At 35.4% G+C, this 24,343-nt stretch overlaps 1 protein-coding gene across 3 annotated transcripts in view; it reads left to right on the top strand.

Moving 5' to 3' along the window:
- NELL2 (neural EGFL like 2) overlaps positions 1 to 24,343 on the top strand; it is a 316,912-nt gene that overhangs the window by 224,735 nt on the left and 67,834 nt on the right. For all 3 annotated transcript variants that reach the window (XM_019748417.3, XM_074325809.2, XM_019748418.3), the window contains exons 15-16: positions 626 to 748; positions 3,556 to 3,651. In XM_019748417.3, the coding sequence (XP_019603976.3) occupies positions 626 to 748; positions 3,556 to 3,651 (219 nt within the window). The remainder of the gene's footprint in view (positions 1 to 625; positions 749 to 3,555; positions 3,652 to 24,343) is intronic.

Genomic DNA, 24,343 nt, shown 5'->3' with positions numbered 1-24,343 from the left:
TGCATCTCTTATAAGGATAAGTTTGTCTTGTTTAACAGAACGATGATACTTTCTTTGTAGAAGGAGGGAACTTACTAAGGAGGTCCAATATTCCCCTAGCAGTGTGCATATGTATCTTTATCCCGCAAGTGTGGATGTGGCTGTGAATGGCACCTGCCTCCCAAAGCTTCAGCTCCATTATCCTGTAGGCCAGGATTCACAGAGCAATACAATTTTACATCCTTTTCCATCACCCTTCTCACACTACAGGAAAGACTTAGGTGGCAGATTTCTTTCATGGGTGTAACTCCCCAAATATTAATCACAGAGACCATATACAGCTGCCTCTGGGATCAGCTTCTGAGAATTAATTCCCATCCTTGCCTCTTCTCTTCTATTCCTTCCTACTACTGGTGGGCTTTTTGTGCAAATCCTTTTGCTTTCAAGGTCTATGGGTGTGTAAATTATGTATGTACTTCAACAAGAGTATACAACACTTCAAAATATGAGTTCTTCTTAAATACATAATCTGTATATGTCTGTATTTGAAAAAAATACCGTACAGTAACAAGATGCAGGTACAGTTTAAAATATAACATCTTTGAAAATCTGTCTCTGAGTAACAAAATTGTATTCCTCATTTCAGAACATGATGAGTGCAGCACAAATCAGCACAACTGTGATGAAAATGCTTTATGCTTCAATACTGTTGGCGGACACAACTGTGTTTGCAAACCAGGCTACACAGGGAATGGAACCACGTGCAAAGGTAAGCGGTTTAATGCCAGCACCTCTTCCATTAGGGATAATATAATCCATCTGTGCTTCCCTCCACCCCTTCTCATCACTGATACCTACTTCTGGGCACTTTCCAGTCACTGCGAGCTTTACAGTGTGGTCCATAGTCTTCCTCCTGATTCCATCAGTGTTTCAGTGAATAAATTGCTCAATAATTTTGATTTAATGTTTCTTGACTTCATTCACCATGGTTTTCGTCTCTGTTCCTTTCTAGCAGATCAGATCCTGGTCATTTTTATACAGCACTGCTCCATCTTTGAAATCGTAAACTTCAACATTTTATTGTCTAACCCCAGGTCCCTCTGCTTCCAGTTTGCCTCTGCTGTTCTTTCTACAACTCTTGAGCTTCAATTTCTCTGAGACTTCCTTTTCGTTCAATTTACCAGGTTTAGATTTTTTTTTTTTTTTTGAGTACAAACATGACAGCATTTTTCTTTTTTCTTTTCTTTTTTTTTTTGGCTGCACTATCAGCCCTTGTGTTCTATTACCATAATCCACTGTGAAATATCTCCATTTTGAGTCAGTCTGACAGTTTTTTTTTCTTCTCTGTCCTCTCTCTTGAGCTTTGAGTACTAATTAATTGGGAATATTGGATCTCTATGTGTTGTAGTTTCCCATGTTAGCTAGTTTGTCAATACTAATCAGTGATTCTTTTCACTGTCCTGTTGAGATCGGATTTTCATTTGCATCAGTGAATATTCCAACTGTAGTTCACCGTCATCTGTTAAATCAGTCTTCACCAATGCCTTCTTTTTCTTCATCAGCCCAGCTTACGTCCTACTTCACAAGGGAAATAAGAGTTCTGTTTTGGAAACTCCACCAATTCCCGTAGGATAAAATCCATCTTCCTTATTATATCATATCAGTTTATTTGTGATTTATCTAATTTAGGCTTTTTAAGCTTCAAAAATGGCCATTCCTCAAATACACTGTATCTGTCATCCTGGAGTTTGCTAAAATCAATTGGCTACAACACTATATGTGTGGGAGGTAGGAATTGACAAGGGATGGCTGTTAATGCAGTGGCCCCAGAGTGAGGGTCTTAGGACCTGATCTGTAATAACACGTTGGGTGCAGGTATGGATGGCCCAGAGGGTGACTTTGGTTTGTAAAAGTCTATGGAAATATTTAATTTAGAGCACTGTGAAGAAGTCTTACTAATTTTGGGGTCTGAATCCCACAAAGATTTCCTTGGAGAAATTAAACACATCCTGAGAAAAGCCAGACTTTTAAAGTCCATAGCATAGTACAGTGCCACTGAAGGCTTAGGACTTCCCCAAAGCATATGGATATTCTGAGTGTTTGGGGTTTAAGATTTCATCTGCGAGCCCAATAGCTTCTCTCTCTTATTCCTATGTGACTCTAACTCTGACTAAATGTGAAGACTAAAGTTTATAGCATAAAGAACTATTGAGGTCATGAGAAGATATAGATGGATAATTATTATCTTTGAAACAAGGAGAATGTTCAAGGATCTATAAATTTTTTCTGGGAGTTGGGCTACAGGTTGCCTGAATAAAGACTCTTCAATCCCTGTGTATATCTCTGTTGTGAGTGTCAAAAGCTGAGAGATAAGTAGTTTAGATGTAGGATATGAATCATTGGGTCCTATGTTGCAAGAACAGGCTGCATCCTTGCAGGTTACTCCAAGGAAGATATATGCATGGTCTGATGGATGTACCTTTATTATTCATGAGGTTTACATTCTCAATCTCTTTGCAAATCTTTGATGACTGTATATTATTTTTGCCTAGGATGAAGTCAGATTAGGACTTAGAACCAAAGAAACTGAATGGCTTCTCTGGGCCCCATTCCTTTTGAACTCAGCAGCTGAATCTCAGATTTCTACATTTTACCACTCTGCGAAAGTATATTCTAACTAATTAGAGGAAACACATGCCAGAAAAGTAGAGAAAAAGCTTTTGCCCCAATGGATGTGACAAGCTGGTCCAGTTTATTCATGACAGACCTTGCCAGCCGCTGAGCCCCACAGAGCCAAAGAACAAGCTGAAGTGGTATGAGAAGCTTCTAAGGGGGCTCATTCTTACCTATCTTGTTTCTCTCACCTTCTTTGAAGGCATCTCGAAAGATCACCCTTGCGATGGCTCAGACCTGGACTCCTTTTCCTACTCACATGCACACTCACTCTAAGACCAGAGACTGTGCAGTTGCTTTGCCTTTGAACCTACAGCCTGACCTACCCTTAGCAGGGGAATTTTAATTCCTGAACACCACGGGGCAGATTCTTCTTACTATTGGCTAATTCATCACCACGACTGATTTAGAACTTTTTGAAAGATAGGGCATTTCTCTAATATTTTGGCACTTTGGCCAGTGTGTAGGATGATCAGAGCCTCTCATAGGATTCAGTCATTTCCTCTTTCCTTATTTTATTCTCTAGATAGTGGTTTGCTCCCGAAGAAAACTGTCTAGGATACTTGCCATTTTTTTTTAGGTTTAATTTCAAGCTAGATTGTTACAGTGAAATATAATCCTAATTCTAATGCACTTCCTGTTGTATAAGGTAACTTTTTTTGTAACAAAGAGTTCAGTATTTTATTTTACAGGTGAAATATTTCTTTACCACTGGAAAGAACACTATTTTTACAAATTGTGTTGGTTTTTTACCTGTATGGAAAATAGGGTATGAATATGAAACTCTAATAGCATTTGTGATTTGATGTCCACATCTCCAAGGGACCAACGAGAAGCTGGGTTTAGACTATCTGGAACTAGTTACTTCGAAAGTGCTAAAATTGTGTGTCTGAATTATTTTAGCATTTTGCAAAGATGGCTGTAGGAATGGAGGAGCTTGTATTGCCGCTAACGTGTGTGCCTGCCTACAAGGCTTCACTGGACCCAGCTGTGAAACAGGTAAGAATATCATTTCATCTTTTAGAAAATCAATTTGTATGCCAATATATAAAGTAATCCATGAGTAAAATAATGTTTCGGGTCAAGTGGGCCCTAAAAGCATGGAGCTATTAATAAGGAAGTGCTATGAGGGAGGAAAGAGGAGGTTTCAGTGATGCATAGTCACTGGGTATTTCCCCAGAGTCACTCTAAGGAGGTTTTGCAGCTACTGTAACTAGAAGCCTATCGAACATTTTCAGAAAGATATGTGGGATTGCCAAGGCTTTTATGCTTCATAGTTTGTTTTACTCATTTGGAGTCTGTTTTTTCTGGAATCTGTATGATACTGTTCAAGCATAGACTTCCAGCTTACGGCCAACTGACTTCCTAGGACACACTACCTCCTGCATCCACATTTGAGAATTTTAAATAAAATTTTACCTAGCCCATGCAATATTCACTTATTGTTGTTTATTTACAAAATATTTAAAGTTTTCTGTTCCTTAATTATTCCTCATTCAAGTCCACTTTAAACTTACTCTTTCTCATGGCTAGTAATGCTAGAAACTTTAAAAAATATTAAATATCTATCTATATCTATATCTATGTCTATGTCTATAGCTATATCATCTATGTATCTATGTATGTATGTATCTATGTATGTATGTATCTATGTATGTATGTATGTATGTATCTATCTATCTATCTATCTATCTATCTATCTATCTATCTATCTATCTATATCTATCTACCTACCTATATATATGGTCTGTATATAGCTTATGACCAAAAGTAAGATGTTTCTTCAGTTGATAACACACCTTAAGAATAAAAATGTGTTTTTAGTATTAGGTTCTAATTAAAATCATGTCAGTAGTAGTTTAGTTCCTTTGGGTCAAGTGGGTTCTAATAGCAGATGACTTGAGAAGTCTGGTTATAATCCCTAAGAGAAAGCTGCTGCCACCAGCGATTGGCGGTTGCCATGTCACAGTGCTTTCCATAAATTTCAACGCAGCAGATGCAGTGCATGTCCTGGCTTGATCCCACTTGCAAAGTCGTCTGGTTTAATAAAAACACTGACAGATCAGAATGTGAGACAGAAAATGTTGTGCTCCATTTGGGAAGTGAAAATGTTACTGATTAGGTACTGCCACTGTTCACAGAAGGATGCTCACCAAAGGGCTTGCATCACTAGATCATTTCATTCTTCAAGTACCCTAAGTGGTGTTTTTCAAACTTCAGTGACTGATAGGTTACAAATGTCTCTAATAGAAAACACATAGTGGCCATCTTTGATATGTGGGACTCTTTCTTCAGGGGAGCATTTCCTAAATTTGGAGTTCCCAAGCTCATTGTGTATGTGAATCAGCCATTAAGTTTGTTAACTTGTGAAAAATACAAATTTCTGGTAATTCACTATCATAGGATTCACTAGATCAAAATCAGGTCCTTTCGATGCAATAGGTCTACAAACTTTCTGTCCTGTTATCTCCACCAGTACACCCCCACACATCAAGGTATACCATGGTCCTGTATCTCAACCCCTCTGGCGATCATGTTTCCTGAATATGGTATTTTGTACTGCTTCTAGTACAGAGTTGATACTGAAATGCTGGCTTTTTTATGGCATGTCGGTGATGTGGAATTATGAAATAAAGGCTGTCCCAGAAAATCTGTGGTGAATAATGGCCATGCCCAATCATATGTATCATTCTTCTGCTGGGGAAAAAAAAAAAAAAAATTATGCGATGAGGTTGTGAAAATCTGAAATGATGTAAAATTAATAATCTGAGCAATGTAAAATAATACTGAAGTTAAAAATAACCCAATAGTATATTTAGCTTTCTCTATTTAATTATCCCTGAACTTCCAGTCTATAAAAAGGTGATCCCAGAATTACTCTAAATAGCTGTCTGTAACATTTAAAGTTTTCTTTGAGAAGACAGATGTGGGTTCAAAATCTAGCTACCATTTACTTGTTATGTGGCCTTGGACAAGTTACATAACTTCTCAGTGTCTTATACTCTCTATATATCAACTTATTCTTCACAGGTCTCCTCCAAGAGAGGCATTATCTCCATTTACAAATGAGAATATTAGGTTCAGAGTGATTAATTTTTATTTTCTAAGTTCAGAGTTTGCACCTGAATACAGAGGTGTTTCTACTCCTAAACCCAGGCTTTTTATTTATATCAGTGCTTTTTAAAGTTTCTGTTTAAGTCAGTCTAATGACAGAGAAGAGAGACTGTCTTTGTCCAGGGAGGTCCTAGAATGGCCCACCACAAGGGTAAATAAAATTTCTTCAAATTTCTTGTTTTATCCTAAAAATTCATTTATTTTTATTTCATAATATATGAAAATACTTAACTTACATACATTGAGTAAAGTTCGTGCTCTAAGACAATGTGTCATAGTTTATATCTGCTTTCTAGGATCTCTTGGCCCAAGACCATATTTCACTATTTGAGAAGCAAGCATTCCTGCCTCCTGTATGGGAAAATGTAATGCTACTACTTGCCTCTTAGCATCTGTCCCAGTTATTGTTCTAGGTTAGATCCTAATCCAACACTTCTCAACACCATCACTTTTGTTGATGCAATTATAAATAGATGTGCCCTTTTAAAAAATAACTTTAGATGAGAAGAGACCCATGTGAAATAACATATCCAGCATGTTTTCTTGGCCAGTAATCAAGGAATCATACCCCTCTTATCCCATTTCACATCCACGCAAGTCTTTTTGTTTCTCTTTACTGGGGTCCATTTCTTTCCATTCTGGCTGGTTCTACTTTTCAAGTGTAGTTCAAGGCTTTCAAGTATATCTCTTTCTGGTCCACTCTCCACAGAATGTCAGAGCACAAGTCTTATCATATCATCTATACTGAAAAACAAAAACAAAAAAACAACAACTTCAGTATCTCCCAATGCCCTCAAGATAAAGGTCACCTCTCTTATATAGGACATATAAGGCCCTTCAAGATTTGGGCTCTGCATATCTACCCAGTTTTCATCTTTTTGACCCTCTGTCTCCACAACTCATCCCCACCCTCCCCGGCATTGAGTTTCATGGGGGCAAAGGGGATATCTTGTTCATTTATGAATCTTCAAGACATAGTCTAAGGCCTGCACTTTATTAGACAGTCCACAGATGCTTGGTGTATAAACAGGCATAAGTGATCTATTTTAAATGAGGTTCTGGTTGCTTACATATTTGCTGGACTTGTTTGAATATTAGTTTAAAGAGGACTTTGGGATCCTCTGGTCCTGTAGTCTCATGGCAGATAAGATAATTAAAGCAGAGAGGTGAAGTAACTTATGTAAGGTGTTTCATTGTAGATACAGATCTGCAATTTAGAATGCAGGTCTTCTGATCCCTAGTCCACCATTTTCCCCTCCCTCCCTCCCTTCCTTTTTTCCTATGCCATGCTACATACTCAGGAATTCATTCTAGTATTATCCCTCATGAGGTCTGCAGTTTTGTTATGTCTACCCTTCAACTGCCAAATAATTCTGTTGTCTTTAACAGTGAATACTGTGGCAGGTTTTCTCTCCCAAGGTAGGGAAAGCATCAGGATTGTCAAGATCCTAAGAATCGGAATGGCCTAAATTTGGCCTGCTAGCATTGGATGCTGCCTGATAGCTTAGAAAAGAGATTAATTCCTGGCCCAGTGACCAACTGTTGGGCCCTCACAATGGAAATACTCAGAATGAAGTACTAAGATTTATTGATTTTTGAAAGACAATCTTAATGTGCATGATATTTACTAACGCTTGTTACTTTAGTTGAGAAAATTCTCCCTTGAACCCACTCTCCCTAATTTACTTCGTCTATTTCTGCATCATATGTATATTAGCGGAATGGTTGAATCCATTTACCAACTTTACAAAGGGACTATGTGTATGCTTTCTACAGATTAAAATTAATTTTTCATGACCTTCTTTTTTAGCTACTGTGTAAAATCACCCACATGTACAACATAACTTCAGTTTTAATTAAACATCCTAATATTCCAGCAGGTGTTTAACTTGGATCTAGCAGAGTAATTATTTCTTGGATAACTCAATAAAATGTATTAGGAATCTATGTGCTGAGGTTTAACAGCTCTATCACTGCCATACTGTATTTATTGCACAGTTGCTAAACCTCAGCGAACATGTGTCTGATGTTCTAATTAATATGCAAAGCTGTCTCGTTATACTAAAAGTAAATCTTTCAGTCATGATTTAAAGCCTAACTCCAAAAGATTTGACAGTTCCCTATAAGTAACTGCTGATTTAAATCAAATTAAATGTTTGTAACTGGGGAAATGTTGGTATCAAATAGAAGCTAAAAAAACTATGCTGTAATATCAAAGAAAAGGAGATCAGACATTTTGGTGATAAATGGCTATTTTTCCCCCCAGTGTGTAAAATAATGGGTTTCTTAGCCACAGATCAAAACATGAAATGAGATTATAATTATTTTTAGTGAGTAGTTAAATGAATATAAATTTAAGGTGCATTCCTAAGTGGTTTTGTAGCTTTTTAATATCTGTAGTTTCAAAATGATAAAATGAAGCATGTGGTATATATGAATGTTGCTTTACTTCAAAGATAACTTCAAATTAATTTAGGTTGATTGACTTAAAAGTATATTACTATTATGATATATGTGGTAAAAATCTTTTAATTCATTTATAGTAACAAAGTTAGTTTGCCAGTAGTATATACAGTTAGTGTTTATTAATGTCAAAATGTATTAAATTTCTTGCTACAGTTATATTAGCACATTTTTCATCATTTAAAGGAATATATTGATTTAATTTCATGATTACATAGGTTTTTTTAAAAGGCATATTTTTTCAGAAGCTTATGTTGTTTTATAAGGAAGACTGAAAAAATTCAGAAGCAAGAGAAAATTCTCAAAACATTTTTGACATACCATACCTGTTTTATTCTTTTTCTTTTCTTTTTTTTTTTTTTTTTACCAAATTGACTTACAATAAAATTCCATTACTGTATATGTTTTTATGGGAAAAAGGGAGATTTAGTAAAATTTGTGAGATAATATAGTTTAAAAGAAAGAAAAACTGTAGATATCTTTGCTTGACCAAAAAGGATGATCTTTTTTTAGTATTATTTTAAAATTATTTTGTTCTAGCTAAGCTCCACATAGAAAAATCATTAAGCAACCTTTTTGTAATAAAGAAAACTTGGGATGAAGGAAGTTCAGCTTCTGATCTTTCACAGTGTCTATTAAAGTTAACTTTTCGATCTGAATTTCTCAAGGGAAGAGACATGACACAGCAGATAATTTGGTGGCTTCTGTAATCTGGGAACGTACCCATGGAGCAATCTGTTAATCTGCCTAAAACGGTATCTCAAGTGATACTAGCTGAAACCCATCTGATCTTCAAACTTGGTCTCTATTGATAGAAGTGATTGAATTACATTTGATGGATGAATATGTATTTGTGAACTTTGAATAAATTAAGGGTTTAGATCCCAACATTACTTTCTCCTGTTATAAAATTAAAAAAAAAAAAAAAAAAAAAACACAACTAACTAACTAAACAAACAAACAAACAAACCTCTGACGGCTATTTGACCATATCCTGCATATGAATTAACTTGGGTAGTTAAGACATATCTTCTCTTTAAGTTGGTAAGCCTTAACCTCTTTTAAATAATCCTTTGATTGTTTAATGTTATGCCAAACCCTGGTCCTCCTTGAAACACTTAGTGGTCAAAAACACAAAAATTGAAATCAGGGAGACATTGTTATGAGTCCTAGCTCTACTGTTGACCAGCTTTGTTACCTTTTCTATGTTACTTCATTTGTCTATGCCTTAATTTTCACATGTATAAAATGAAGATGACAGTATCTACCTCATGGATTAGTTCTGGAGCTTAAATGTCATATGAGCAAGGCACACAGCACCATTATACCTGATATGAGTATATTATGCATTTTAAGAAAATTTTATATACAGAACTGTTTGAAATTTTTAGACATCCTTGAGTTAACTGGAGATACCCTGAGATGTTATAAAATAAGAGTTAAGAATAATAAATGATTCTAGTTTTCTTGATTCATTTATAAACCAGCTTTAAGTATAATTTTACTGCACTTTAATGGTTTAAAATGGTTACTTTAGCAATGTGCATTCTTTGCATTTCCTTAAAATGGCTTTATTTTAGTTCTAATGCAAATCTTAAAAATTAATGTTTTATAGAAATCTTGGTACTATTCGAAAAGTAGTTAAAAGTTTTCGGTGTTAAATCTCAAAGTCATTCTTCCAAGTCCTTCAGGTTAATTGGAAAAAAAATCTTACTCACTCTTTGCATGTATCAGTCATGTATAATAGATAACAACTCTGATGGGGAAATTTTTCAGAATCTTTTATTGTTAGGCCTACCTAATTAACATTGGAAATGAGGATACATCATGGAGTTAATGTAAAAGAAAAAAATTGCTTTCAAGTTGTTAGAGGGCAGATCTCCACGAAAAAAGTCCACAGGAATTATTTGGAATTTGGAAAAGATCTTCACTTTTGCTTTAAAAATATTGATAATTTTTTTCAATGGATCACCCTTGAATATAACTTATATTGTATTATGCCCAGGAATTCTTAGAATCTGCATCCCCTCTTTCTTTATTCAAAGCAAACCAAAAAAATAACTTTTTAGATTTTAAAAATATTATTCTAAAATTAATTAGCTGAGTACTGCATTAATATTTTGAATAAGTAATATTTGTGCATGGTTTAAATTTAAAAGGATAGAGGCATATAATGAAAAATAAATTTTCTTTGTACCTCTTCCCCAATCATTGCTTTTTCCCTTACTATATCTCGGCAGTCATACTATTAATGTGTCCTCATTAGACAGAATGATTCAAATAGAAAAGCCAGTCTTAGAGGAGCCTGCTACTCACATTTTAATTTGTAGCTCTGTGGTTGCCAATAGAACATACATCTTGGGGACAAGATTTTTCTCTTTCTTTGGTCATCCCTATACATTGGTTGGGACTGTTCTGCATTATTCTCATTCATAAATTCTAAATGATTTTGTACATAGATAAGCTTATATACTTCTTTTCATTATCAGTATATTAGGAGTGGTACAAACTTGATATTGTGGAGACACATTAGAAAGTGATAACGACATGGACAGCTATCAGGGACTTTGTCTTCTCAAATTCAGAATATATCCAGGTACATTTTATTTACGCTCAAATTAGTTTTGCTTCTTGGCTTACATTTCTTCCTTCTGTGTTTTATTTCTTTCTTCCTGAAAGACCTGCTTTACTATTCTTTTAGAGTGGGTCTATTAGTGGCAAATGCTCAGTCTTGGTCTGAAATGGGCTTTGTGCCATTTTCACTCTACGTTAGTTATGTAGTTATGTATTGAATTCTGGATTGTTTTTTCTAAGCACTATGAGGAAGTATTCCATTGCTTTTGGTGCCTCTGAGATTTCTGTTTAGAATTCTACTGTCAGTTCAGTGGTAATTCATTTGAAAACACTTTTTTGCTCTTAATTACTTTTAAGATCTCCTATACCTTAGGGCTTGTGGTTTCAATGTGTTGTATCTGAGCAGAATTTATTTTTATTTATCTTGTTTGAAGCTCCTTTAGATTAGTGAATCTGAAGAGTCATCTCTTTCATCAATTTTGGAAAACACTCAATCTTTATCTTATTAAATACTGCTTCTCATTCTCTTTATTTTTTCTTTCTGGACTTCCTATTAGATATATGTTGGCAGTTATCTTTCTATGTTTTTTCAGCTTTTCTTTAGTATTTTCTATCTCTTTATCTCTCTGTGTTATGTCCTTTGTGATTTCTTCATATTTATCCCCCAATCTGTTAGATGTCTTCTCAACTTTGTTTAATTCTTTGTTTAGCTCATTCATGGAAATTTTTTTTTAAGCTCAGTAACTATCTTTAACTTCCAGTTCTCTTTTTCAAATCTTTTTGTACTTTTCCCCTTAGTTCTATTCCTTTCTTGTGATTTTGATTTCTTCTTTTGTCTTTCACAATTTTAAACAAACTTATATTATAATCTTTATCATATTGGCTGAAGTTCAAGGGGGTCTAAATCTGCCTTTTATTATGTTTTCTGACTTTTGCTCATGATGCAGTGTTTTCATGTGCATTTTGTACTTTTGACCATATCTTCATTGACCTGTGAGACCTGAAGTCTCTACCCTCCAGAGGAATTTTTCATTTGCTTCTTCAGGTATACCAGGAGTATTACAATCGATATTTGTGTTCATTTCTTTGCGGTATACTGAAGTGGTATACCACATAGGTGGTATTAATTTGAACCTCAAAACTCTGTAAGACCAAACATTTGTTTCTCTCCATCTAAGTACAGGCAAAAATACTGTGTCTTCTGCTAAACTATTGTGCTAGTGGATATTTTATTTGTACGTGTTTGTGTCTGTGTGTATCTAGCCTACACTTGAAGGACAGCCCTTCGAGGATCCTGCTTTGTGCTGGAGTCTTAGACCTTGTATAGGAGCAAGTCCTCTCTACTGTCACCATGTGCGCCATAAAACACAAATATGCTGTTCAGCTTATTCTTGTGTCATATAGGAATTTTCATTTTTTAAAATGAATTATAAATGTAATATTATAAATGTAATATTTATAAATGTAATATTATATATTTGAAAGCCATGCACTTGTAGAAAGATTCTCAGGTTATGCAGTTCTTAGTATTGCTGGAATAGGAGAGAAATTCATCCATTTTAGACGTAAGTATGATTTTGTTGGTGCTCAGTGACTCCTGTGAGTGATGGACTCTGATCACTCATAAATTTGCATACTGTGAGGTGAACCTCATGGTGGGAGAATGAAAATGAGGTGGAACATAGGAAGAAATAATGGTAATATGAGCAACTTCATGGAATTTACTAGGAATGGAGCTGGAGATTTGGCTGCTTCTTTCTCTTTACTAAATTTCTGATGCTCCAAAAGAGAATCTGTATTTATTCCTAAGGGGTCTCATCTATGATTAATTTCCACTTCTTTCCTTGTGTACACTTTCTGGAAAAAACCACAGGGACTTAGGAAGAACAAATCCATAGCCATTAGCATTTTTCAGGTGAGTCTTTCTGAAGAATTTACTGTTTTTTGAGAGAAGAAAGTATATTCTGGATATTGTTGTTTTTTTGTTTGTTTGTTTTGGTTTTGGTTTTTTTTAGATTTAAACTAAACTGTGGTACACAAGTTAAGTATCAAATATGGGTATAGTGTCAAGACAAAGAAGATGAATCAAATTTGCAAATGACATAAATTGGGGAGGGTAACTAATATGACAAAAGACAGCCAACACACAAAGTTATTCAGATTGCAGGAACAATGGAATCAAAATAACACTATGACATTTAACAGACATTTAAAAGCACCTCCTACAGTTGTCCTGCTTTTAGCTTTCAAATAAGGCCACACTGCTTATACCAGTGTTTTGTTTTTAAATTCTTAATTCTGAGGCCGACATGCATTGTGTCCTTCACCCTACCCTTTGACTTTCTTCTTTTCTTTCATTGTTCTTCTTTTCCCCTTTCCCCTTTTCCCCATTCCCTCCTACTGGAGTATGGGTTCCTTGAGAGCAGAGGTTAAACCTTCAATTTTGTGTTTCTCATAGGGCTTAGCATCACAGGGTAGGCAGTCAATGAATATTAATAAAATATAAATACACTCTTGCATTTGGTTTAGGAAAAAAACACCAAAAAAAACACACAATTGCCCAGGATAGAGGAAACCAACAGTTTCATTCTTTACTTGACTGTTGATTGCACATTCAGAATGAGCCAAAAGTAGGTGCAGCTCTAAGAGAAAATGCAAATTTAGCCTCTATTAATAGAAGCAGAATATGCAAAACAATGTAAGTAATAGTCTCCCTGAATTCTGTATTACTTATTCCATAGTGGGATATTGTAGTCAATTTGGCTAACGAATTTTAAGAGGTTATCGGCAGATTGAAACGTGATCAGGGAAAAGTTATCTGGGAGGTGAAAGCCCTGGCTCATATAAGAGGATAGTTGAGCAAATCCTAGATGTTTAACCAAGAAATGAAAAAAAAAAATTAAAAATGAACGGTGGTATGAAAAATATCGTTAAATACATGAAGAGCTAAAGTTACTATTTGGAGTAGATTATTATGTGTAGCTCTAGTGTGCAAAGCTAGTGAATTTATTGGGAGGCAAGTTTAAGCTTCAAATAAGAAATATACTGGTCACAAGAACCACGTGAAAATGTGGCACACCAGGCTGTGTATTCAAGCAGAGCGTAGATGACCAAATGTTAAAAGCACTTGGGTCCCATAGGATTTTCCCACTAGGTCTAGAGTGCCTTGGTTTATGGGGATAATCTAGGACTCTTCTTGATACAATTTTTCATAACAGTACCTTCTGCAAACTGACAGTATTAGCATGTTGGTTTAGAGTTAAGAGTAGGCTTGGAAGATGGCTCTGGGTACAAATCCAGGCTCTGCCCCTGACTACCTGTGTGGAATGGGGCAAGTTACTTAATTTTTATGTGTCTTGGTTTCCTTGTTTTAAAATGGAATGAGAATAATACCTATTTTATTGCATTGTTGAGAAGATTGCATTAGTCAATACATACAAATAATTACCAGCTATGTCTCAGGGAATGTTAAGTGTTATTTTGACCTTCCCCTTAATCCCTACAATAACCCTCTAAAATAGTTATTATTACCAGATGCGGAAACTGAGGTTCAAAAAAGATTAATTTGCTCTGAGCAATACAGCCATCAAAGTGGGGAAATAAGGAATCATGCCCAGGGCTGATGGATTAACAGAATCTGTGCTCTTTCTGCTCTGATATTTGGCCTCCACTGCACCATAAACGTGATGAAATGCCTTTGAAATGGCAGCAAACTTGTGGAATATAGGTGCCAAGTTATCTGAATTAAATATTTATTAAGCTCTTGTGCATGCATAGCATGACATGTATATGAAGATGCAGAAAGTAAAATGCCGTCCCTTGGGAGTTTATGTCTCTGATTGTCTATTGTACAGGGTAGCACTTCATCTAAATGGCAGGGAATGAACAGGCAGGTACAAAAATAATAATACCTTTTAAGTGGTTGCTAACTACTAACCTTGTTTGGTATGGTAAACCCAAAAGAAATTACTCTCAAGTAGAATAAATGCTGGAGCTGGAATCCCAGCAGTTGTAATTTCCAGTGGGAGGTTTCATGATAAACTCTTACTGGGGGGTCTAGGAGGCAAGCAAACAGCTGATGAAATGTGTGAGAAGTACGCACTCAAGTGTTAGACAAGGTTTTCATTGCCAATTTTCTCAATATTCATGTCTGAAGATAATTATAAGGCTGAATAAGAGTGAACTTGGACCTCTTGTTTAATCAAAAGCTGTAACAAAACAAGTTAAAGGAATTCTCTGATATTCTTAGTCATTTAAGATGTGGAACTCTTTGTTGGCCTTCTTAGTTGAGGTGTGTTTGCATTTGCATGGAACAGCCTTTAAAATATAAATCACTCCAAGCTCGTTTTTTTCTTCACATTTTAAAAGGCTCAGTTCCAGTCTTAAAATTAACCTTACCTTTGTTCTTTTTATATAAGGCCAAATATATTTTACTAATTCTTATTTTTCTCTTTAAAATTATTTAGTCCAAGAAAAATAAAATCAGTTGACTGCAACTGTTTGTGTTTATTTTTGCTTGAAAATCAATCAATCTAGTAGACTCTTTAAACGCGACAATTTATTATTCATTATGATCTTCCTGGTTTTGACCATTTATAACAAAAATAATTAAAACACAGAGGCCTATAAACAGGCCTGAATAAACAAGAGTGAGTTACATATTACAGGATGCCAAAAACTTTACTCAATGAAAGATGGGAAGGGGACTCTTTCCATAAATCATAAAATTTAATTTAAACCAAAGGGTACTGACTCTGTTACACAGATGGTTTTGTACCGTAAACTGAGTGAGAGGCAAGATTTAGTAAGTGTCTAAAATCAATTAGATTAGAATCAATCAACTAATTTTAGCTTAAGTAGGAGCAGAATGAAGAGAATTGTTGATTTTATTGGAATTATTAATAAATATTCATAATATATTGTCTGAGATCAGATCTTTATCTTTGTTTACATTCTTGAAAGGCAATTAGAAGAGAAATATTTGTTGTACATTTGTATTACACTTGTACTCATTTACTTTAGACCTCACCCGTCTGCTAGAATGGCTCTCTTGGAAATCAAATATAGCTTCTTAATTACTATTTCCAAAGTGTTCCAATTTTTTTACCTTTCGGCACCGTTTGATGTTATTAACCAAATTCATTCTGGCACCCCCCTTTTTCTTTGGTTTTGTCGATATGACATTTTCTCCAGAATGTATTGTATTGCAACAACCTTATGTAGGCAGGTGTTTTGACTCATGTTTTTGGAGGAAAAAATAGAGAAGTGAGTGAATTGCCCAAGGTGACATGGCAATCAAATTGAAGAGCTTGGTGTTAAATACAAGACGGCATAAATCCAAAGCCCATCTGTAAAACACTGCACTGTATCCCCATCATAGTGGCTCCTGCACATGTGAGTTCTTACTTCTGTTACTTTCCTGCTGGCCTGACTGCCTCGGCTTTCATGTTTTTCTTCTTCACATCTCCTGAATGTGAAGATTAAATTACACAGTTGATCATCTCTTTTCTTTCCTAACACTACCTTCTTTGTAAAGCTTGCCCACCCTCAAGTCTTCAAAAGGAGTCATCCTGTCCAGACCCCTTGGCAGCTTAACTCCTGAACTCCAAGGGGCTACCATCTATGTGGACATTTTGCATATACTGCAGCTTTTTTCCCCCTGCGCTTTCCTTTCTTCATATTGGAATTACCGTGCTTGACACCCCACCTATCTCCTTTCATTTCCTTCATTTCCCTCAAAGCAATACCAATGCAAATGTTGTGTAGCAGAATTTTAACCAAAATTTTGAGGATAATGGCAGAGGTCTAAAGACGAACAAAGCAAAGGCAAAAAGACCCCAAAATTAAATAGAGATCCCAGCTTTCAAAAATGCTTTGGCTATTTCTTGCTACAGAGTCAGAGGCAGATTTTCCATTAAGCTAATGAAGCTTCAGCTTTTGTTCTACCTACCTGCCCAGGCTTCTTTCAAGGCCTTGGAAGAATCCCTAGCAGTATACTCACCTGGTCAAATATTTTTGTACAATTTGCAAAAGCTATATAGTTTGATAATCTCTTTTTACTGTAAGGGCCCTCAAAATTATATAGGCTTCTGGTCCCACAGATCCCACTCCTACACAGAATTAATTCTAACCAGGCATGATATCTCCCCCTTAAAGCCCTGGCGTACTTCCATTCTCTCTAAACTATTCTTTATCCTGATACCATTACAACTCTTAATTTCAAACCTTTAAATTTCTCTCTCTCTCTCTCTCTCTCTCTCTCTCTCTCTCTCTCTCTCTCTCTCTCTCTCTCTCCCCTCTTTTCTCTTCTCCTTTTCTCCCCTCCCCTCCCCTCCCCTCCCCTCCCCTCTCTTCTCCTCTCCTCTCCACAAACACCTCTCCCATGCTATGGGAAGAGAGAAAGGAGAGGGAGCATCACTTTTTATGCCCAAAGAGGTCATCAATATATTTCCCTAAACCAAGACTCTTTCCTCTATTATAATACATGCTACTCCCCTATTATGTAAAAACAATTTCAATTATTAATTTTGAAGTACCTTTTAAAATTCCCTGACATATCAACTGGTCATTATTGAAAACTTACCATATGCCAAATATTGTGCTAATTTATTTACATGCATTAACTCATTTTAATCATAAAACAACACTGAAATGGATATAATTATTTCCTCAATCATTTAAAGAAGAAAAACAACATTGCTTAGTGAGGTTAAATAATATGTCCATGGTCACATAGCAGGCGTATGGTAGTCTCTCAATATAAATAGTAATACCTAAACCCAAATGTCCACTCATAACCCCTTCTCTATTTTACCATCCAAATATCACTCTCCTGTGAAACTTCTTGATCTGTCTAGCCAGAAGTATTCTTGCCTTCCTCTCAACAACCATGTTTGCCAATTTTATCCCATTTCCCTAAATTACCTTGTGTTGATATTAATCTTGAAGAAGAACATTATCTTAAACTCTTGTGGAGCTTAGTTCAGTTCTTCATGAAAATCAATCCAGTAATTCATAGAATGGCTTTTATGACTAAAAAACAGCAACAACAACAACAACAACAAAAATGGTTAAATATAGATACAATAGTCTACTTAAAAAAATCTGAAAAGGGAAATTATTTAATACTGTAAGCAGGATAATACCTATTGTAGCCTATATCTCTTAAGTGATGAACCTGGGCTACATTATGGAAACTGTATACTGTGTCATTCACAGGGACTTGAAAATGCCAAGTGTCATCTTTCCTAATGAGGGATGTTGGCTATAAGAAGGAAGTGTGTGCTGGAAGAGAGCAGTTGTTCTTAGTTGATAGGGAAAGCGACTATGAGCCTAATTAATAACTTACTAATAATAGCTCTCACCAGATTCTGAGAAATTTGGCTACTGACATGTATGCAAAAAAGAATAAACAGTACTTACTTATAGATTGGATTGTGGTGAGTATATTTTAAACTGTGAGTTATGCGTTGGATAGGTATTAGTGCGACTCAATGAAAGGAGTGTAAAGAGAGAGAAGTAGGGTTATTTTCTCAGATGGAATGGCCATATGAGTAAAGTGAGACTGAAACTGGATACCAGTCCTTTGAGTAACAGAGATCACTGTTCAGTGGGAAAAAGTGTGATATGTAATATGTTGGGGCAAATTGGCAATTTCTAGCATAAGAATTGTAAAATTTCTGTGAGGAGAACTTAGGCATGCTGGTGAAAAAAAAATTTGGTTTGCTTTTGTTGTTACAAACAAAATCAAGAATAATACTTAAGAGAAACCTTAAAGGATATACTTTTAACAAGCATTGCTTAAAAGTAGGTTTCTTTGGGCTTAGAAAGACCGCCTGGGGCAAACTTTTTCATCCTCTGAATTAAATGCCTTAAAAGAGTATTTTGGTGTCCAGCTGATTGTGTTTTTTTTTCTTCACTGAACTGACTGAGGAATGAGCATAAGCTTCATTGTAAAGTTAGACATCAGAAGAAGTTTTCAAAATGTACACAGACCAACATCTTGTCAAAAGTGTGAACTTTAATAGTCAGCATGTGGGAGTTCACTCTTCCAGCTCCATCACTTACAGGCTATGTGATACTGAATAAGTGACTGTATCTCTCTTCATCTCTGTTTTCTCCTCTGTGAGAATGGGTTCATAATGGTACCCCTTATGAGGGTTATGAGTATTACTCGAGCTAATTAAGGTAAACCACTTAGCACAATACCTAGTACAAATTAAGAGCTAAATAAGTATTAAATAACGGTATTAAAATTAACTGAACAAAAGCATAGACACAGAAAGTTGCTTAGATGCTATCAGGGAGTGGGGGTGGGGAGCAGAACTGGGGAGTTATTGCATTATGAGTACAGAGTTTTATGCTTGGAGTGATGAAACAGATAGTGGTGATGGTTGCACAGCATTGTGGATGTAATTAATGCCACTGAATTGTGTACTTAAAAAATGGTTAAAATGGAAAATTTTATTTCATATATATTGTGATATATCTATATCTATAGATATAGATATATAGATATATCTATAGATATAGATATATATAGATATATATATAGATCTATATAGATCTATATAGATATATAGATATATAGATATATAGATATATCTATAGATATAGATCTATATAGATATATATAGATATATATATAGATCTATATAGATCTATATAGATATATAGATATATCTATAGATATAGATATATATAGATATATCTATAGATATAGATCTATATCTATATCTATAGATATAGATATAGATGTCTATATAGATATCTATATCTATAGACATATATAGATATAGATACATAGATATCTCCACAATAAAACAAAAGAAAGAAAGCTTATAAGTGGTGACTGGCTGTCACTTAGGCTCAGATTTTTTTCTTTTAGTTTTGCCTAATGTCACAAAAGACACATATACATAATTACAGATCTAACAGATCTAACACACTAACTGCTTTCATTGCCACCTCTGGTTTCCTGTGGTCCAAAAGGGAAGATTCCTGAGACCCTCCAAGATATCCCTGAGGGGGGTTAGGACTCATCTTGGCAACCTGAAAGGTGCCTAGAGTGTGGGATCAGGAGAAAGACGCTTGCATCACCCCATCCCCACAGGCTCCGCAGTAGAGAATGGTTGTTGAGCTTTTTTTCTGATGCCTCAGGATGCCTGTAGAGGAGGGACAAGGCTTTATGAGACTAGCTCAGCCATGGTACTTATCAGTCTCCACCAGATGTGCCCAGCTGTTTTACTTCTCACTCCATTTAGGTCAAGCAGTCAAACACATGGATTCATAATTTAAACTAACTCTTATAGCATCATACAAATTGTTTATCATTTTAGATCCAGAGAATTTTACTAGTTTAGCAGTAGACTGGTGACCATCAAGGGGTCTGATTATGTGGTACATAAAATCCAAAAAAAAGCTAGACACAGGTAGGAGTTTTTTCCTTGAGGTTTCTTTCAACTACTTGATGGATTTTTAAAAATTTAGAGTTAGTATATAAACACAGCTACTTTGCTGCTTTGGAATTATTTAAAAATAAAATCTGATCCCTACTTGAAACATAAGGTTAGGTTATATGATGTCAGAAGTTCTTTTTGACTCTGATTCTATGAATTGTACCCACCCAGCATCACTAGCCATGGAAAGAAAAGAGATATCATCTTAAACCATTCCCTTTACCAAGCTATGAAAATACATATAAACTTTTACATGTGATAATTTTGTAATGCAATATGCATTTAATGGATTTAAATGATTATTAAACATTTTTGAGCTGTGATTTTTCATCAGTAACAATCATGCTAATTCTTTTAGTCTTATTCTGATTGGGGTAATTGTGCATGTAACTTCATATTTAGGTCAATATGTCACTCAACAACTAGTGCTTTAGTTTAGAGATAGTGGTTAACTTGTATTGCATGTGAGGTAGTTATGCTTTTAATCCTTTCACACACATGTACTGAGCACCTGCTTTATGCAGGATACTGTTTTATGTCCTGGAAATATGGTGGGGAGAGAAATTGAGCAACATCCTTGCTCTCATGAAGCCTATTCCAAATCCCCTCAAAAAATAACCCTGTATCTTGATGATCTAATATATACCTAAATGGTTAAATACATAATTTAAGATGCTAATATGCTATAGAACAAAATGGGGGGAAATTAGTTATTTCAATGTATCTATTATTACCATTGACATAGAAACCCTGTGAAATAATTTTTATTACACCTATTTTATGAGAGGAAATTGCCTTAAGATACTTGCAATACAAGTTAGAATGTAGAATTTCCTATCATAGTGGTTGTTTGGTAAGTTCTATATAATATTTTAAATGTCTCAGCTAAATGTGGGAGAAATTTGAGAATCAGAAGAGTGCATAGATAATACTACTGAGTAGAGCCTATGAGAATACTAATTCGTCCAAAAAAGTCACAGCAACAAAAAATACTTGTTTTAAGAAATATATATGATAACTATATCTATCTATCTATCTATCTATCTATCTATCTATCTATCTATCTATCTATCTATCTATCTATCTATTCTCTCTTCAAAGTCCATTGCTTCTACCCCACTCACTACAGCAGTGTTTTCAATCAGAGGTGATTTTGGCCCCCACAGAACATACAGGAATGTCTGGAGCATTTTTGATAGTCATACCTGGGAAGGTGGTCGTGCTACTGGTATCTAGTGGCTAAAGGCTCATAATGCTGCTAGTCATGCTGCAAGCACAGGAAAGAGCCGTGGGAAAAAGAATTCCTGGACTCAAGGTTAAAAAACCCTGCATTAGAAGTAACTACTGTTGACTGTTTGGCGTGTGAATGTACAGGTCTTTCTCAGTGTATTTATACACACATGAACATACCTACTCATATGTTGTACAAATGGGATAATATTGTACATATTATCCTGTGACTTGATATTTCTACTTGCTATAATATAAGCTGGAGGCCATTCAGTCAATACATTTAGTTGGTTTTCATTTTGGAAAACTGCATAGCCTTTTCTATGTGTCATAATTTATTTAACTTTTCTAATATTGAGGGGCATTTGTGTTATTTTCAATTTTTTTTCTATTTCAAATGATTGCAGTGAAATCCTCATACGTACATTTTTGTAAAAATGTGAAAGGATTTCTGTAAGTGAAATTGCAAAGTCAAATTGTATGATCGTTTCAAAGCTTGGTATGGCCATGTCCTCCAAAAAGGATGTACCCAAGTTATATTCCTACTAACTGTCTATGAGAAGCAGGAATATTTTCAGCTTTGCAAGTGTGTTTTACTAAAGAGGAATATAACATACGCAAACAAAATTGTGCTTGATTTCAAGGATGTTTGGACAGACAAAGCCACAAAAGCCCATCAGCCTGTATCAAAGAACATAATAATGGTCATTAGAAAGTAGAATGTGATGATCACAGAAATTATTTTGTTACAGAAGCAATAACATTAAGAGGACTAACCCCAGAGCAGGTGTATCCTGTCTGTATCGTGCTGAAAAATTTACCAGAGAGTTAATGGATTCTGTCTGCCTTATTAATTTGATCCACTAGGTCATCTGCCTTTACCTTACTGCCTGGTAGCTGAAGTAACAGCAATTGTCCACAGGATTTATAGCTACTTGGCTTTCCAGTGTGGCAGAGGAAAATAAGTTAGAAAACAAGTCACCCGCTAACATCATTAGAAAAATATCCATAAATAAATTAATTCTAAGACTGAGATATTTTGCCCAGAAATAGAATCAGTCAAACATGAATTAAATAATTTCATCCCTTAACCCTTCCCAAACAAAACAACTATTAAAAAAAAAAAAAAGACATATAATACAGGAGTGCTACTTAACCCACCACTTTTCATATGGAACTGAAAAAGCTGGTTATAAAGCAAGATAGATTTGTTGGCTGAAAGAGTGTTGTGTAACAGGAAATCTCTAATTGCATGCCTGTTTTGTCAACAAACCTTAAGGAAATCTCCATCACTCTGTCATTTATATGAGATCGCTCACATGCTGTCCTGTCATTAAGCTACTGGTACCATAGGCAGGTTACTCTGAATAGGCCCTGAGATTACAGTGTTGGAAAAGGAGGAGGCTTCTGCTTTTCCTCGAGCTTGCATTTTAGAAAGGGAAACATACATTTAAAATTCAATTATATAATTATTTGCTCTAATTATTATGATAAGAGTTGAAGGTGCTATGCAAAGATGTAACAGGGTACCTGACCTAGTCTAGGGGGTGAGTAGGGAAGGCATTCTTAAAGTGATATTTGAATGAAAATATGGGAACTACCTACCTCACTTGTACCTTTGCACACTTAGAGCATCTTCTATCACACTTACGGTATATATCCTGTATTTCCCAGTGTTAGTATTTTTTTTTTCAAGAATTAAACTCCCCTATAGAGTGAAAACTTCATAAAGAAAGGTAATAATATTATAAACCTTTGTCTTTTCATTAACAATTAGCACAATTCATGACATAGGGTAAAGGGCTAATAAATAGTTTCTTTCATTTATTCATTTATTTACTCATTCAGCAATGCCTAAGATGTGCCTATTGTTATTCTAAGCCTCCAGGACACAGCAGTGACCCAAATGACAAGGACCTGCACTCAAGAGGTTAACTTGTTGGTGGGGGATCCATGATATGTAGTGTTAAGTACTATACAAATAAATAACATGGTAGAGTGTGAGCATTACTGGTTAGGAAAGTTGTTTTTGTTTTTTGTTGTTTGAATTTTATGCCATCAGACTTTACAACTCAACCTTTCTTGTTGTTCGCTTCATTTCATCCACTGAAGACTTCCAAGTCCAGCAAACTATTCTTCGGACATGCCCTCCTGGCTCTTGCAGTATGCATGTGGATGCCCTAATCAATACCTTGGCTTTTCAGTTCTTTGATCTTCCCATCTCCTCAGCCACCCACTCCCCTGGTCGTAACCCTGACCTGTCCTCACTTATAACTATTTACCCCCAAAATCTCACTTTCATGCATCTTACTCTTAGGCTTCCACCTCCTATCCTTCCACCTACATCCTCTGCTACCTTTGTTTCATTAATTGTTTGACTTTATTGAGAACATTAATTCTTTTATCTAAATACTTTCCTAATACTCAACTTGATTCCATGGTTCATCAATCTAAACATTCCCTTAGGAATACTCGTTAACCCCCTTAGCCTTTTTCCTTATATTGTATTATCCAGCAAACCCCAGTTCTTATCAATACAGCCCTTGGCTGCCTCCCCTCTGCACCTGAGCAGCTGTCTATGGCTGAAGAAAAACTCACAGCTGCACTACTGGCCACTCTTTAAACTCATGAGTGCAAATGTCCAAAGGGAATTCAGAGCTACCATTCCTTAGAATGTTCTTTTTCCATTCTCCAAAATGACTATGTCATGCCCATTTTTATCTCACCGAGTTTCTAACAGTTCTCTCTAACTACCCTTTCACAACCTTTACCCACCTCTACTGTTGATGAGCTTATCTTTTAATTTCTGATACCTAAATAAAAAGGAAGAGTTTGTCTTGAAAAGATTTGGG

This window comes from Rhinolophus sinicus, chromosome 1 (assembly GCF_057876585.1).
Source record: "Rhinolophus sinicus isolate RSI-liver-muscle chromosome 1, RSI-T2T, whole genome shotgun sequence".
NCBI classification, from domain to species: domain Eukaryota; kingdom Metazoa; phylum Chordata; class Mammalia; order Chiroptera; family Rhinolophidae; genus Rhinolophus; species Rhinolophus sinicus.
This window is presented reverse-complemented; position numbering and strand designations above follow the sequence as displayed.